General features: G+C 36.4%; 1 protein-coding gene across 1 annotated transcript; it reads left to right on the forward strand.

The window, feature by feature from the left end:
* The first annotated feature begins 1,075 nt into the window (after nt 1-1,075).
* Nucleotides 1,076-12,380, forward strand: LOC140238059 (cys-loop ligand-gated ion channel-like). The gene is made up of 10 exons (XM_072317983.1): nt 1,076-1,210; nt 3,741-3,869; nt 4,160-4,366; nt 5,100-5,199; nt 6,305-6,462; nt 8,118-8,273; nt 8,603-8,779; nt 10,203-10,250; nt 10,596-10,640; nt 12,220-12,380. Exons 1-10 carry the CDS (start codon nt 1,076-1,078, stop codon nt 12,277-12,279), a joined length of 1,215 nt encoding a protein of 404 aa, XP_072174084.1. The 3' UTR covers nt 12,280-12,380.
* Nucleotides 12,381-18,238: the final 5,858 nt, after the last annotated feature.

Below are 18,238 nucleotides of genomic sequence, written 5' to 3' on the forward strand. Positions count from 1 at the left end.
CTACAAACAGTGTTGTAGAAAAACTGCTTAGAACACAATTTCCCGTGTGTTTTATGATTCCCAACCTTAGCATACTGTATCGAGACTTAATTGCTCATTCAGAAACTATGAACAACTCAAAATTGACTGATGGGTTGATCCGTTTCACCTATTTTCAGTTCTCACACAAAATCAATGCGTGCAACATTTTGTTGTGTTTTTATAATGCACGGTAACATTTGGGGGGTGCTGTTCGTTATTCCGAAGGTTTGTTCTTCCGAAGGTTCGTTAATCTGAAACACACAAATTCCCTATACCTAGAGGTTCGTTAATCCGAAAATGAAAAAGGGTTCGTTAATCCGAAGGTTTGTTATTCCGAAGATTTGTTAATCCGAAAATGAAATTCGGAAAAACGAACCTTCGGAATAACGAATCTTCGGACTGAAGAGCCTTCGGAATAACGAACCTTCGGAATAACGAGCTGTAACCACATTTGGGACACCTTTACATTAAGTTAATCGGGAACCTCTAATTACCCCAAGCCTTGGTTTCGACTTCATGTATACACCGTCGCTTTGGTGATTCAACATTGATTGCGGAAGTGAAAGGGGAGGGGAAGGGGGAGAGGAGGAGGAGGGGAAGGGAGGGATAGAGTTGGACGGCATAGAATAGTTAAAGACATACTCGCAGTAATCAGTGGTTCCTTGATTGTCGGACGCTCGTTAGGGAGTACATTATCTCAAAGCACATGCTGTTGTTTTCTTCAACCTAAGAGACAATGCAGAATTTTAAAGGAAGTGAAGATAAAGATTTCATTCAAAACTTTCGACTTCAAATGTTTGTAAACGTTCACAGAAGTATTGGAAGACTGGCACAGAAATCATCAAGAACAAACTGAATGTTATGGAAAACGATTGCAAATCTAGACAACTTTCATGCCTTTGCTGTCATGGAAATCATCCGAATCTTGTCTGGCGCTAGTACGTAACATTAATTTTCCAAGAATTCTCAATATACCTGTCAAGGTGAGGGTAACTCTGTACTCTCAACTGATTCATTAATTGACTTATCATTCCAGTGCGATCTATAAAACAAAATGGCGTCGGCATCCAGTCTGCAGGAAGTGAAGGCAACCATGGCAAACATGGAGAAGCTCCTGCGGAAGATTGAGGAGAATGGGAGAGACCAACCGAATGAGGTGGTTCACAAGAAGAGAAACGACGGCATGAAGGTAACTCTACATTGCTTGTTTTGTCAGACGATTAGAATCGCAAAGGCATCAATGACGCTGATGATATAGTATGAGTATGATTGATTAAAACATATAGTTTCTTTGATTATCCTCTAAATAATGGAAAGGACTATTCTAGCCACATTCCTTAACCATACTACTCACTGTTCTTCATATTTCAATGTTGTGATTGATTATAAGGCGACGAATAAGAATCTAGACTTAAACGTTCAATCAAGTTCATTATGGTATAGTTATGTATAGTGTCATAGTACTAGTCCTTTCATGGACTTTTGTCCTGTTGCCTATTTTTAAACAATAAGGGATTCACGTACTGGTAATTATGTCAATGATTAAATACTACGTTATATATTACGTTGGCTATAGACAATTTCTCGCATTTAAAGCTTTAGAATTTTGGCTTCAGAGTCAAATGTGTTCTTATTTTTCACAAAATGCACAATAATGATCTCATTTTCTAATTGTATATAATAATCTAGAATCTTATTAGAATAGCAATCACTTGTTACATTTATCTTCTCTCAATCGATTTTTCTTTTTATAAGGATGACTAGGGGTAGTGATTCTTCTTTTGTATGTCCACTTTTCATTCACCTCATTGTTGTTGTTTTTTTTTTATTAAGCAGACATTTTAATTTCACTTCAGACGCATAGTGGATTGAATAAATTCATTCACACTTCTTATGTCAACATCTCGCCAATCTGTAACATTCCCATTTACTTGACATGGCCGTCCTTAATACGCTATTGCTATAATCAAAATTATTATGTCACGAATTAGTGATGTCGGAACTGAGTTTTGATGAAACTTGCTTGTTTGCGTTCCTCAGGATTTGTAGAAAATGGGTCGTCTGATTTTAATTCGTGAACAGAGTCAGAAAAGACAATAAGTTATTATCATGTACCCTACATACATGTTCTGTACTATTCCTTCTGATGACTGCGTAAAGGTCTGAAACCCTTCCTGCTCTTTATGAAATTGCACAGAGAAACACCTTGAAACATATCGGAATGTAGATATGGACTTAATCGTATGTCGTAGAAGCATATAGATTGACAGTTTGAAACTGATCGAATAGGACTGGGGAAAACGACACACGGCATTGTTCACTTTCGTATAGGAGGACCTGCTCAATACACCGGGTGATTTTCAAATAACATGTTTCAATGAGCAATAACTATTGTTTGTGAATCTTTTGAATTGCGTGTGGTCTCATTTTACAATCACCCGTCACGGGCAGGTACATTACATTGTAGTTGCGCTTTCGGATTGGGTGTTGGATGGATGTCGGGATTTCCCAACTTTACTTCACTTCGAAATGTCATGTTATTGGCAAAGAGGCACATAATCGTGTGCCAGGCACCCAGCCCTTTCAACACGCCCTGTGACTCATAATCCCATTCATTAAAGGTACCCATGAATTTCCCCGCATAAGAAATAATCAGAGAATAATTGTAGACTTCCCTGTGCTTCCGTACCTTTTCTACAATATTAGATGCATGATATACGTTAATATGAATATTATAGCTTTATAACTGATACCATGATGCCTGCAGTGGTACTCACGTCATACGAATCTGTCAGTAGTAACAAGGAGAAAACGGCTGTAGTAATGATAACCACGTATACAGATATACAGTATTACCTTTTTTCTTCACTTTCAAGAGGTTTTTACACCCGTCTAAGGAGATATAATTGATGAAGTCAAAACAAGTATACGGAGGTGTAAATCATCATGATTTGTTTTTGTATATATGACAGATAATAAATCCTCACTTTGTGTTTTAAAGGGATCGTACAGTACTGGCTGAGGTGAGGATGCATGTTAAGTTGTTGTTTTTTGTGTAAAACAATGAGAAACGGCTTATGAAAAATGAAAGAGTATGTATTTTCAAGAAGGATTCAACGTTTATTTGATGACTGGCCTAGAAATGACTAATATATCCACAAAGTGATCCTAATAAAATGTACAGGCCACGACTTTTATTAGGATCTCTTTGTTTTACTCAGTCATTTCAAAACCGATTTTCAACAAATAAACGTTTGATTCCCCTTAGAATTATATGCTCTTTAACATTTCGCAGAGTGGTTTCTAAATATCTCGCAAAACGTTCAAGCTGAATCCTCACCTCTACCAGTACTGTACCGGCCCCTTTAATGAACCAAATTCTTTTAAACCCAATGCCACTCTTTAACGTGATTTGTTGCTGTAATTTCAAATACTTCAGAAACGTTTTATTCAACCGTTTGCATGATTTGAAGGGATTTAGATTTTAATGCAATCCCTCCCCCCCCCAAAAAAAAAAAACAAAAACAAAAACAAAAACAACCCAAAATTAAGTATATAAAGCAAGTATCCAGACTGTCGCATGCAGTTTACTATGGGAAGTTGAAATCGCATGTGATTGTTCGTTCTATCAAAGTATCGGCATGATTATGGATGGAAGGATTAGTTTTCTAAAGTCTTTTCTGTCTTTTTTGTTCCGTTCTTGTACCTTTGATCTATAGGTTGATGCTCGAGTCCGGGTAAACATCATCACCGTCGGCGACATCGACACGTTGAAGGAGGAATTCAACTGCGAGCTCGCCCTCACCATCAAGTGGAAGGAACCAAGCATCAAGGGGCTCAAGGCTGACGTGAGTATAGAATCCCTTTACTGGCGTGACTGGAAAGAACGCAGTGCCCCAGCGGGTGTTCGCAGTGTGTTCAAAGTGTGTTCATAATAGTCGACTATGTGAAAACACTCGAATCGTCTGTATATAAATGGAAAGACATCAACGCATTTCTTTTTTTTTTCGGCAGAAATATAATTTTGTGCTAAATATCAAGAATAATAATGATTTACAATGATAAGGAATATAATGATTATTATGGGGATGAAACATATCTAACCGATGTGCCTTCTGATTGACTTGTATCCCTGCAGGAGATAGACTGGAGTGAACACTGGGACCCCCGAATCTATTTCTTCAACGCCGTCAGCATTGACAAGTACGAGGTGAAGCACCGCGTGGGACTCAAGTCGCCGTACGATGACGAGACAGACCCGATTCCCGACGCTCAGCTGTCGATCAGGATGAAAGGCACCTTCAAATCTGTCATGAGGCTGACCGACTTCCCTTTCGACTACCAGGTTGGTAGGACAATTGATACAGATACATATCACCTGCACGACTTTCACAGTTGAGTCGCTAACATTTAAGGCTTTGAATTGCTGCATCGAAGGTGACAATGTGACTGGTGTTCTAACTCTATAAACGGCGATGTTAATAATATCATACATTGAATGTTATATATATATATATTTTTAGAATATATGGAATTATATTTCTAACTTTCTCTCTCTGCCTGAATTTTTTCTATGATGGAGTCAATCAATCTGCATGGTAAAAGTTTCGTTAAAACCAGACAAACAAATCAAAGTTATGCATTTTTCTGTTTTCAGATTTTTTTTTTCAGAAAAACATTGGTACGCCAATTAACATCTAAATACAAAAGGTGACCATGATAATAGGGTGACAGGTTTCATTTTTCGCATGCATTCAAAACTGTGATAAATCTTCCTCCTTTATTCGGCTAAATTTAATGAGAAAAAAATTGTATTCTTCTCATTTTCAACCCCAGAGATGCAATGATTTGGCACTTTGTAAGACGATGACAATATATCATCGCCTTTTCCATTATAAATATTCTTTAATCCACATTCTTTGATATTTAAATATTTTTGTGGTTTGATTTACTCCTCTCCGCGTAATGGTGTTTGTCTTTGAAGCCTGGTTTATTCGAAAATAAAAAGAATGTTTGAATATTCAAATTACGAACGCCGCCATTGATTTTGCGACTGTTGTCATGTCAATGAAATGCAGAATCTGACCATCAAAATCATGTCTGACTGGCCAAAGAAAGTGATCGAGTTCAGCAAGGACATGACTCAGAAAGACAGCGTCCGAACAGATACCTTCACAGGTGAGATATGTAAGCCTAAACACCTAACATCTGTTTTACCTGATGATGTTTCATTGTTTGTGACTAATATTGTGTCATAAGTGATGGTTTACATCAATACATCATTCATGTATCAGTAGAGGATCCAGCGGAGGGCGCACCCGGCGCACGCCCCACCCCCTTTTATTTTTCGTTAAAAACAAACGAAATAAAAAGAAAAAAAAATGAAATGAAATCCGAAAGTGGCACCAGAATTCCCGGATCTACCCCTGCGTATGTCATCAATTTATAGATATAAAATCTTTTGATGGATGTTTGTAATATAATGTCCACAAATGGCGCTCTTCAATCAAATGCGAATTTAAATCGTCACTGGGTCTGTAAAGTGGAGGACATAAAAGCAGTGGATTTTCTTGTCAAATGATTTCAATCTATTTCCAACTTGCATTACATTTTCTTGAATTATTTCATTCTAATTGGAAAGCATACGATTTACATGACAACGGATTATGGTCATTGCGTGACGTTTAGTAGGCATGAAATACAAATCATGTTGTTAAAAAAAAATCAAAACTCAAAATCATATTCAACGTTATCGGTTTTGCTTGACAGCTTGCTATAAAGTCTTTAGATCGTGGTGAGGAATCAATCCAAAATTACGTTGAAAATTTCGATGTAATAGAATTTAGAAGGCAATCTTTTCTGTAATCTAAGTTTGGATTGGTCCCTCACCGCGTTTTTAGATTGATTTCCAATAAGACTAAGGAATTTAGAGAGCTACAAATTAGTGTCTTAAAAATTATACTTCACAGAACTAGTAAAAACCTATACGTTCACATGGCTGTTGTTGTTGCTGTTTTGTTCTTTTCTTTTTTCGCTACCAAAATTTCACGACCAGTTCCCCGCACGTAGACAGTAGCCCAAACTGTGTAAGTCCCCTTTTCTTTCAGCATGTTTAATGTTTAAAAATCGTTCCTTTCTTCATGCTAAAAATCTTTATTTTCTTCATTAAATTATTTGCATGCTCCGATCCCCATCCCTCTATCCCTCTATTGTCACTTATTGCCTCTATACACAACACTGTTGTCATGGTGATGATTGTCCTTATCTGCTGATGGTTGAGCAGGAGGACAAGAGTGGAGGCTGATGAAGCATGTTGATGCGGCTCCAGTGGAGGAAGAGAAGATGAGCTCAGGGGCGGTCAACACGTATCCTCTCTACAACATCACCGTGAACGTAAAGAGGATCCCAAACTACTACATGTGGAACGTCGCCTTCATCATGGTAACTTTGAAGTCAATACTAGTAATTACTCACTGCATAATGAGAGAATTAAAAAGGTGTGTGTTGGGGGTGGTTCTCAATCAATGGTGCTACTTCGAATAATGATTTACAAAGATGCTATGTATTGCTAGTCCTCATGTACATGGTTTGCGTGCTTTTGATGTATCGTATCAAAAAAATTCAAATTTATACAACAATAAACCTCATCCCAGTGCGGGACTTTGAATTTCTGCTTTGCCATTACAGACAAGTTTAGTGATACAGCAATAAGCTTTTGAATCTGTGTATTTATTCATGATTTGTCTTCCTCTATGGTTAAGAGATTAGAGCTTCGACTCCAGCAGGTGAAGAGGCTTAGGTTCTATCTGTGATATTGATAATAATTATTTTATCACCATCACCTTCAGCATTTCATCACCATTGCCCTTTTTTTCATAATCATAGCTTACCATATCTTTATTTGCATCTATGAAATAAAATATACAAACGTCTTGTATATGCATTATAATATGCTTAGGTCTTTTCCCCATACTGCCAACCAAAATATGTATAAATATGTATAGGTTTCCTAGGTTGCCACGTGTTTAAGCATCCGCTTATAGTGGCAGTCCTTCTTCTGCATATTTTTAAGGTATATTTGCAAATTTGGTGAAACAATTTGCATTTTTGTTCAAGGAACAAATATATGTATTTTTTTTTTCCAATCCAATTGTTCGTTCGTTCGTATTTTATTTTGCTTCTCAAATCACATCAAATCAAAAATGAATAACATCAATGTGACAAATTTAAACCAAACATAACCAAATAAAAAAGGAGCAATACAAAACAAAAGTGCAGTTTATACTACATGCATAACAAAAATCTTTGTAAAACATTGATAGTTACATATAACACAAATAAGGCAGTACATTTGATTAAATAGTAAGCAGGAGACCGTCAGCATAAGCAAAACTTGACTGGGCTGATGGCCTCAATGGGAAATATAACTCAGGTTTGCCTCTCACAGAAAGTACAGATCTTTTTGTTTGTTCTACATTACAATAGTATGCTTTAGAGGGAAAAAGAAGATGTGAGTGAGCGCTGTGCGAGTGCAATAGGTGAGGTGAATGTTTGTGTTGACGCAATTTATAATATAAAATTCTTCAGTATATCAGTACAATGATACTAATAATTTCAAACCAAAGTATGAACAAAATCATGTCAGTTATTATACTTTATTTTACTAAATATATTGAGTTAAAATATATTTCTTTAATCTAGCTTTAAAAGAAAACAGAGATGTTCGAATATTCAGGGAGTCGGGTAAAGCATTCCATGTATCAGGTCCGTGATTCCTCACTGACCTGTGAGCTATAAGAGATTTTGGATTATGTAGATGAAAATCTGTTGAGTGTCTTGTAGGGTACGAATGAATGTTTGCATTGTAATTGTAATCCGGATATTGATACTTTCTGGGATATTAAGATAATTTTTAGTTATGTATGAAATTATGTCGAAGAAAATCAAACAAACAAACTTTCAACAAATATACCGTGGAAATAGATTACCACACTTCCGACACTTCTAATGTCCCACCCTAGACCGGCTAGATGTGACCTCACATGGGCTTTCGAGGCATAATTCCATGTTTAATAATTCGCTTTGATTCCTACTAGTTTTTCATCACGCCGCTCGCCTTCTCATCCTTCGCCGTGGATTTGTCGGCACCTGAGGACCGGCTGGGAGTTACTCTCACCCTGCTTCTCACAGCTGTGGCTTTCAAATTCGTTGTCGCCCAGAGTCTTCCCAACACATCATACCAGACGCTACTCGTTAGTACTATAATCCATGTATCTCTGTCATTGCAATTGAACCCAAGCTAACATTTGCAAGCTGACATGGAAACAACGAGTTTAAGATAACACCAATGGTAATTTTGCTGATGACTCTGACGACACCGATGATTTTAGTCATGTAATATTGATCATCTAGAAACGGAGGTTAATATATACACACGTTTTACTACAAATTTGCGTGTTTGCATGTTCTCGGTTATTGCAGGTAGAGTTGTTTTTATCAAGGATAATTTCTTGCAAAATCTAAGAATTTAAGAATAAAATTGGTGGCATATTTGCGTGACATCACATTTGTGTCTTTCCAGGACTATTACGTCCTGTGCTGTATGGTTCTTTTGTGTGGGGTCGTCATCCAAAACGCCATCGTGTCGGTCTTCACCAACTCCGTTGACGCCATATTCTTCGACGTGGTGTCAGGCATCTTTCTGGCGGGAGCCCTAATCATATTCAACGTCGTCTTTGTTATCATTGCTTGTGTGAAGGTATGCATGTCTATCAGTTACTAACAAGGACAATGACTATATTCTACAACAACAAGTGGCACTTACTGTCAGTACCATTACTAAACAATTACTGGCAAAAATAATATAGCGGTGGTAATTATGATAGCAGCAACTAAAGTGGAAAATCGCCAGTAAATGACCTCATTTAGTAAGGGAAATTTATAAGATCTACCCTACCAATGACTCTGTCGTCATCTTTATCCTACTATACTGCCAGGTTAAACCATTACCTTGGTCTGGAGGGACACAGCCGGTAAAAATATCTTGACATCTAAGAATTTTCAATGAACTAGTCAAGAGCTTAATACGCGTAACCATTATTATAAGACATCGCAAAGGTGGTGATGTTGGACTTATCGAACAGCACTTTAAAGCATACTTGAGCGTGTTTGTCATGGGCCATCCCGCGATCCCGACACCCATGAGTCATACGGTCCATGAGTCATACAGCCCATGATCGAGCTCGACACTATAGGCAAATAAGATCCATGAGTCCGTCAATAGGCAACCAAAAAAACAAACAAACAAACAAACAAACAAAAACTGCGTACATTGTTTATCCCCATGATGTAATTTCGGTCCCATGGGCTCTTTTTTATTTTTGTTTTGCGCTAGTGTCGGACTCGAGGGTTGTGCTTGCCTATTGTCGGATTCACGGGCCTTTTTTGCCTGTGTCGGACTCGTTGGCTTTGTTCGCCTAGTGTCGGATTCATGTAGGACTTATTGGCCTATATTATTGAGCTCGTGGACTGTATGACTCATGAGCTGTATGATTCGGCGGCTCTGTGACTAGTTGGCTGTTCCATGACTCTTGGATGTCAGACTCGTGACGCACCCATTGGTCAAAACGTCAAGTTGTTGCGGGACGTGTCGGGAAGGTAGTCGTGACGAACAAGATAGAAAACCCCGAGTGAACGTAAAAATACTTCTTTTCCATTCTCTCACATTCTCTGTTGAAATGTAAGCATTGGAAGTTGCAAGACACACACACACACAAAAAAAAACACACACTGATTTGCCCTTCGCAACTTTCCTCGTCAAACACAGTTTCTTAGCATCTTGAATTTGGCTATAGAAGAATTGATCCCATCAAATAACCAACATGATTGGTTTCGGGTTGTTTTTCTCTTCCAGAATTGTAGCTTATTTTCCAAACACAAGGGAGAGATAGGAAAAAAACAAACACACACACGGTGAAACAATCACGTTTAAAATCTTGTGTATGTAGAACGTTGAGAAATTATAGATATATAATCTAACTGCTCTGCGGTTAGCTTTGTAGGTAATTCTTCTGCACAAAATAATTTGCAGCCGAGTCCTTTCTCACATTCTTTTATCTCTGATTGTTATATTATCTTGTTTCTATCAGCCACATTCAACATTTTTGTTGTTTGATTTACAGTCCTGGAGAGTAGGCAGCCACATGAAGAAAACAACAAAGAAATACAACGTAAGTATAAATTCAAAAACATTAAATTGAATCACATGAAATCGAAGTTGTTGTTTTGTCAGTATTTCATGATAATGATTCAGTGCAATACCAATATGCAAGAAACAAAATTCTTCTATGTCAGCCATGTTCCTTGTTAATGTTGCGCCTGAAACGTCCACTTTTGGGGTTCCGATCGTTTTCACTATGCTCCTATACCTATAATATTTATGAACATGATGCATTTTAGTTTTGAAGTGGAAATACTTCCCCTAATGAGCATAAGTAGAATGATGTACACAATTTCATTAGGGGATACCCATGCATTTAAACATTGAAATCTTTTTCATATCTCCATATTTGTAGGATTTGTGCAATGAAATCAAGTCAAGACAGGAAGCCAAGTCCAAGGTAAATTGCTAACCGTAGCCATTTTCCCTTCTTGATACATGTAAAGGGATATTTGGTTGGGAATAATTATGTTAACACAGAGATGGGCATTATATCTTACCAATGTACTACTACCTAGAGTAAATCTTTCATAACACTTGATATAGAATAATTATATGCAATCAATACGCAGAACAATTTGAGACGAATAGGAATCGGATGAATAGGATGCATAGATTCTAATGAACGCATTCGGGTAGTCTGCCAATGGTTTGAAGTGGATCAGTTTCAGGTCAGCCCGTGGCAAGCAAACAAGCAAGAAAAAATGGTAATAATAGTTGATATTTTTAGAGCGCCTTTTCCACAGGATACAAAGCGCCATGAAATGTCATCTCTGGTAGCCAATATGAAAAATACAAATTACCAGGCGGTGACAGTACAAGTCCAGGGCATGTTTGACAGGGATATCAGAATATAAGTAGGTCATAAAAGTCTTGTTTTCATATAAAGTGGACTTTGAGAAAGCGTGAAGCTTTGCTTAGGTTTTTGTTTTCCTTCTATTAAGAGCAGTGACGTATTATTCATAAAGAGTATACAGACAGTAGAAAAGATAATGTAGGAGTTGTCAATTCCGTAACATAACCAAAAAAAAAAAAGGAAAAAAAAAGGGTAAACACTGCTTCTCGTTGAAGAGCATAAAGGAAGGTGATATCTTAAGTCATCCCATTATTAAAGCACAGCTCTTCCTAGAGTTTGCGGCCTCAGCAAATAAAGCAATACCGGCATTTTAGTCTTCTTTTAAAGTGTACTATGACACTTTTCTTCTTTCTTTCTTTTTTCTGAAGGAAAAACAAATTATACTAGATCGTATCTTGTTTTGCATTTGCGGGTAAAGTGTTAGGAAGTGTGGTTTGTTGGTATATCAGTAATATTTCCAGTTTGTGACACTGTTAATGTAAATCTGTTTCTCCACCTTATATTCATTTCTTCTTCCTCTGCTTCCTCATCGTTGTTTGTGTTATACTTGTGATGAAACGTAGCGATGATGTCTCTGTGCTTTGCAGTCGTAATTACACTCGCTCATTATTATTTGACAACTGTATAAACATTAATTTTTGTTTGCTTCACCGTCACAATCTGTTAGTTGTGTTTGGGCAGTGCCCTGTTAACGCTAACAGAAGATGTTGCATGCAATATATCTTTTTCACTTTCGTTCAAACTTTTGAGATATTCTTGGAGTCTTATTGACAAAATAATGAGAAAAGACATATTCCTCGCACTTAAAACATTATCTTCTACTTGTTCATCACGATCGTGCGCTACATGGCAGCGCAGTGGTCAACTATTGGCGTTCACTCAAGGGGAGAATACTGGCTTTGAAAAAAAAAAAGATAAGAAAAAACCAAACAAAAACGAAACGAAATCAAAAGTTGAGTTCATCGCGCCAGAACATCATATGCAACATGAACATTCAAGTAACATATAGATAAAGGACCAGGACGAAAAAAAGCAAAGCAAAAAGGAAAAAAAAATATAGACAAAACAAAACGACACGAAGTTTGTTAGAGTGGTCTTTAAGATATGTTTTGTTCTTCCGCAGCCCAAAGAGGAAACCTCTCCAGTGCAGGAGGGACCCATAGCCACCACAGCAAACCTCTAAAATCCCGATGCACTGAATATGGGGAAACTTTGAAAGAAGCTTCGCATCAGTAATTCCCAAGACAAGTAGTAACCACCTGGATATCTCAGTTGACAATTGCCTTGGAGCCACTGTACCGCCATCTTACCGCACGCACATCGCCCATACACTAGTTTGTTTGTTGTTGTTGTTGTTGTTGTTTTTTTTTTTTTTTTTGGCGTGAATGGGCCAAGATAGAGATCAGTGGAGGCAGATCTGTCTTTTCCTTTTTTCTTTTTTTTTTCAGCGACAAACTATTCCAGTCATGGTGTGTTTTCGTATAAACCAGCATGATCTGTTGTTTTTAGTAGCTCACTAAATATTGTGCCCAAGATATAGCTGCTGGCTACGATTACTCGCAATAACCATGTGTAGCTCCTACGTAAATGCATGACAGATATTGCAATACTAGGGAACCCTTTTTAACCTTCGCGCATTAGATAACCAGTGCACGAGCATGCAACAGACGTGCGAACAAATTTACCATAATAATATGGTATGGAATATCTTTTTTTCTTGTAGCTCTATGGAGAGATACTTTATCTAGATGGTGTAGACGAAATTCTGAGAATGCATTTTTACGAAATGTTCTGCAGTGGTATTGTGATGTATTTGTATTTATTTATTTATTTTTTTTTTTTTTTGCTTGTACCATAATAAAACCCATCGCACTTTCATTAGTCATAATGCCAAAGACTTGAAAATCATGGTGAAACAGAAATGTCCATTATACATTTTTAAAAAAGGTTCACAATTGCTAAGTTTCTTGCCTGTTTTATACCGGTACTTGCCCATATCACCTAAGAACTACATATATTCACCTACAATATAGTGCATGTGTCAAGGAATTTAGACGTTGTACTACATAATGAAATATGCATTATAGTTGTTGTTTTTTTTTTCTTAAGATATTCCGAAGACACGACAAAATGAACCAGCATTGTCACTTGGGTAACAATGATAACTCACACGTAACGCACGCACGCACACACACACACACACACACACACTCACACACACACACATAAAGATCTTAACACAGAGCTCACACGCATAAAGCATATAGAGTGCGATGAAATACAATAGCTTGATATGAGATGAATATTACATGCAGATTACAAGTACCCGTTGCAGAAATTGTTAATATTTTGCAACTCTAAATGATATTAACACAATCTGATCATCAACTATGATATCAATCTGTTTGACGATGAGCCAGTATTCATGCGTCAGCGTACCACTCAGTATAACAACTAAATTGCAGACCAGCATTTTTTTTTTAAATCAACACGTAGCATATTGTAATATTCCTCGAGCACATGAATTCTGAAAGTACACATGACACGAAGCAAGCGAAATAAGAATATACAAAGAGCAACATAAAAAAATAACAAACACCTACTCATACTTGTCTAATACATAGTCCTATACGACCTTTATTAGAAATACAATTTTCTGTTTTCATTTTATTGTTTTGCTATTTGTATGAGTTTTTGCAACTACACATGTATGAACGAAGAATCATGTCTCTTAATCAGCAATTGCTGCGTTGTTTGTCTTTTAAGTCTTTTCTCTGTCTTTCAGTTGAAAGTTGATTCTATTTTGTCATATTTATCTTGTTTATGTCGTAAATTCCCGATTGTCTTTCGTTTGCTTATACCCCTTGTTTATTGATATAATTGTGTATTTTCTCCGTATGGATGTATCATGCCTAGTGTGGAAGGCTCCATTGCAAATAATTCACATGTTTTAAGAGATGAAATGCTTAGAAGATTATCAGAACGCAGAAAACATATCTGTCATTCCATGTGTGACCCAATAAAGTATCCAGCTTGTTTAATCGTCAATTCAGTTAATGAGCAAATTATGAACTTTATACGCTCTCATTTCCTAAAGAGCAATTCCGTACTAGTTAAAGTCTTATCTAAAGAGAAAGAGTACCTTTATTTTTTTTCCACTACACCAGTGAACATTTGATCAAAATTATGAAAAAAATCGAAAACCTTGGGAAACTGTGAAATGTCGCTATTTCATTTTTCACTTTCAATACTGAACAGTTTTCAAACAGTTGATGAGCTGACATGTCATCACCTTACAATTTTGTATTAATCGTGTTCACAGAAAATGACCAATATTTAATTTTTTTGTTATTATTATTATTTGAAGGATAAGATCATCATATTATTCTAAACTGAATAACCTCCAAAAAAATTAGATATGAGACTGGGGCATAATTGCGCTTGAACAAAAAACAAAACTGGAAATTTCCAAGATTTTCTGTACAAACTATCTAATGTGCATGGCAAGTTGTGAGGCGATGAAATTATCGACTAACTCATTCGCATGTTTATATTGACTGATGTTGAAAAAAAAAACTATCTTGTAAAATTAGGGCAACTTTACATTTTAATAAGTTCCCTAATTTGCATCCGATTTTTGATAAAATGTCCACTGTTGTGCTTACACACAATTTTACTCCCCATTTTCAGATTACTATAAAAATGGTTCGGAAATGACCTCTGGTTACACGGCCCGGGTTTTGAATACTGTCGTTAAAACTGTCGAAACATGATGCTAAATTTAGAAATTCATTCAGAATGTATCTTCCATGGTTTGGTGCTATGTAGCCAATACAAAGAGAGAAAAAAAATATATCATGAATGATGAAAACGATTGTGGAAAATTAATTCTGTAGTGATCTCACACCTGATCATTAGTTATTAAAGCACTTACGAATTAAATGTTGCCGTGCATTAGTGATGATTTCCTGGCTTGTTCAAGTGGCTTTTGCATGAGGAGCGATTTGTATTTCAGACTTGTCTTTGTATTTTGTTTTATTGCTTCTTTTTGTGCTAATTCGCTTATTCAGGAGAGAATACATTTTCAGCAAAAAATATATGAATACTATATTATATTCTGATGTCTGTACCGTTTATCAGAAAGGCATTCCTTCTTTCTAGTAGTTTGTAGGTAATCTTGCATGTATCCCTTTTAGTGAGGTATATATTATAGTAATATTAATAGTAATAATAACAATAAAAATAATAATGTATTTAATGACAATAGTAATAATAATAACAATAACAATAATGATAATAACAATAATAATAATAATAATATATATATATATATATATATATATATATATATATATATATATATTCATTTATATAATTATGCGTTAAACATACAAACATATAAGAGAACCAAAGCGACATGTGCGAGTTGTGCCTCAGTTTGTGCAGTGTGTTTGTCCATGTGCTCATTCATCTGGTAAATGCGCCAGACAGGATTTGAAGCACAAAGCGCGGTGCCCCTGGTGTACGCAATGTGTAAGAGTTTAGTATGCCGCCATCTCTTGGTTGGAAGATGCATGTGTATCTGTAACATTACGATCACGGCGGCCAAATTTTAGCTCTAGGCGATAAAGATCCTGAGGCCATGACAATTCAGCCCTGTTATGGAGCTGAATGTGTTATGCTGCTGCTATGCAGTGCTGTGATCATTCTCGCAACAACATTTTTCTTCCATGGAGAACTAAAAGTAATTCCACCCAATTTTTTATAACCAGGTGTCACGTAATATATTATGTGACGTTAATTTTTTTTTTAATCCAATTAACTAGAAATGTCTAACTAGAAATAGTCCCATTTATAATTACCATAAAGATCAGACAATCCCTTCGTATGTCTGGAGAAAAACCAATGACAAAATATATGTCTTGACCACACTTTGCTGGCCCCTACTTGTCGATCAAACCAGGCTGTCATCTATATAACATAGACACAGGGGTCAAACAACTTTAATGAAAACTTTTGCAATTTTATGCGACACAGAGTATAGCTCAATTTCAAATTCAAACTATATTTTCCTTTTTTCCCCAACAGAATGTACAAGAAACAATATGATAAATTTGACATGCAAGTCGTTGAGAATATACATAGCCAGACAGGGACAACAACATGTTCATGTCTACATGAGCAGTACAAAAAGAAACATACACTGTGATATATATACACTCTGCGGAAAAAAAAAAAAAGTGGAGGTACCCACTCAAAAGACTATGCTTGTATCATGTGGGTACCTCTGAGGGAAAGGGGGAAATAAAAGGGGGAGGGGTAAAAGCTTACAAAAGCAAAAGTGTGAGAAAAGGGGAACAGAAAATAGGGAGAAGAGGAAGAGAGAGAGAGAGAGAGAAAGAAAAAAAAAACTTGAGTGATGCAGTGTCGAGCTGCTTTCCAGCGGGACAGACTGTAACCGTGAGGGCACGTATGGAATACTAGTACGCAGTAAAAATGATCGATTCCTCAAGAGAACGCAATCTATAGTGAAAAAAAAAGAGGAGATAATGTCGTGCATACGAAATACATTGCAAAATTGAATTTTTTTCGGTTGCATTATAAACTTCAAAAGAAACACCTTCAATCTCAATTCAATGACGGCGCATTTTTTATGTACATAGGAAGGGACTTCCAGAATCTTGGACCTGCATCAATAAAAGTCTGCTGAGCTAGCACGGTTTTTAATAGAGGTAAATGAAATTCATTTGACTGTCTAGTTACCTCCGCCAAGGGAGGAGGTTATGTTTTCGTTACCGTTGGTTTGTTCGTTAGTTAGTTCGTTAGTTTGTCCGTGTGCAAAATAACTCAAAAAGTAGTCAACGGATTGGGATGAAACTTGCAGGAAAGGTTGAGAATGACACAAGTAACAAACGATTAACTTTTGGTAGTGATCCGAGAATTTGGGGGAATTTATGAAGGACTTTTGATATTTTGGCAGGTAGGGTCAATGCTTGGCGGAGGTCTGCGCTCTGCGAGTGCTTTTCTAGTTTCTATATAATTCATATCGATTAACATTATCATTATTATTATTAGGGAGCTTCTACATGCAAATGAAGATCAATGTTTTATTTAAATATGTTAAACTCTTCATGAAGGCAATGTTGGTTGCAAAGAGTCATTTTGTTTAAGATTTCATACATGTGTCATATGTACAATGCTTGAGTTTTGAATACTGATTGCTTGGTAGGTGGGGGAGAAGGCTGTGGGGTTAAGAAAAGATGTTTTGGATTATTGTTACTGGGGGTTTTAAGAGGTGGGCATTTGGTTCCGGGCAACTTCGTACTTTTTTGATGTTGGGTTTGTTTTTGAGACATATTTCAGATATCTTTAATAATGAGTAATATAGATGAATCTGGAAAAGATTTCTTTAGATTGTAAAATGTATTCACTTAATGTTAAGGGAATTAGAGACAGGGGGAAAAGAGATTTTTTTTGTGTGTGTGTGTGGTGTAAAGATAGAGGTGCAGATATTGTTTTTTTTTTTTACAGGAAACATTTAGTACCAGAGATATAGAGGACAGATGGAGTTCGATGTGGGAAAGTCCCTGTTATTTCAGTCATGGTTCTAATCACAGCACAGTAGAGGGGTGCTTGTGTTAATCTTCCCAAAGGTTAATATTGATGTGTTTCAGGTTTTTCGAGACAATGAAGGTAGATATATATTTATAGATTGTAAGATACAAGGTATCAGATTGGTATTAGGTAATGTTTATTTCTGTACAAGAAATTATGAAAGCGATCAATTGATATTTTGGAAAAAGGTTTGTAAAACTCTTGCTAAAATTAATAAGAAAGGGTATCCGGTGATAGTAGGCGGTGATTTTAATATGATTAGGGATATTGAATTAGATCATTTCGGTTATTCTGTGGATAGGACTCCAAAAAGAATTAATCAAGTAATTGAGGAATTTATGTCAGAAAATAATTATTTGGCTATTTGGAGAACTAGGCATCCTTTGAAAAGGCAATTTACTTATACTCAAAAAAATCCTTTTATGCAAAGTAGATTGGATTATTGGATAATATCTGAAAGTTTGGATGAAGTAAGTATAACATGTGAAATAATTCCATTTATTGCTCCGGATCTTCATGCAATATTT

This window comes from Diadema setosum, chromosome 14 (genome assembly GCF_964275005.1).
Source record: "Diadema setosum chromosome 14, eeDiaSeto1, whole genome shotgun sequence".
In the NCBI taxonomy this organism is placed as follows: Eukaryota; Metazoa; Echinodermata; class Echinoidea; order Diadematoida; family Diadematidae; genus Diadema; species Diadema setosum.

Bases quoted from the DNA above. Each gene is read 5' to 3' on its own strand.
- LOC140238059 (XM_072317983.1), top strand. From the start codon at position 1,076: ATGGCGTCGGCATCCAGTCTGCAGGAAGTGAAGGCAACCATGGCAAAC. The intron at 3,870-4,159 runs GTGAGTATAGAA...GTATCCCTGCAG, and splicing joins TCAAGGGGCTCAAGGCTGAC to GAGATAGACTGGAGTGAACA. The intron at 8,274-8,602 runs GTTAGTACTATA...GTGTCTTTCCAG, and splicing joins CATCATACCAGACGCTACTC to GACTATTACGTCCTGTGCTG.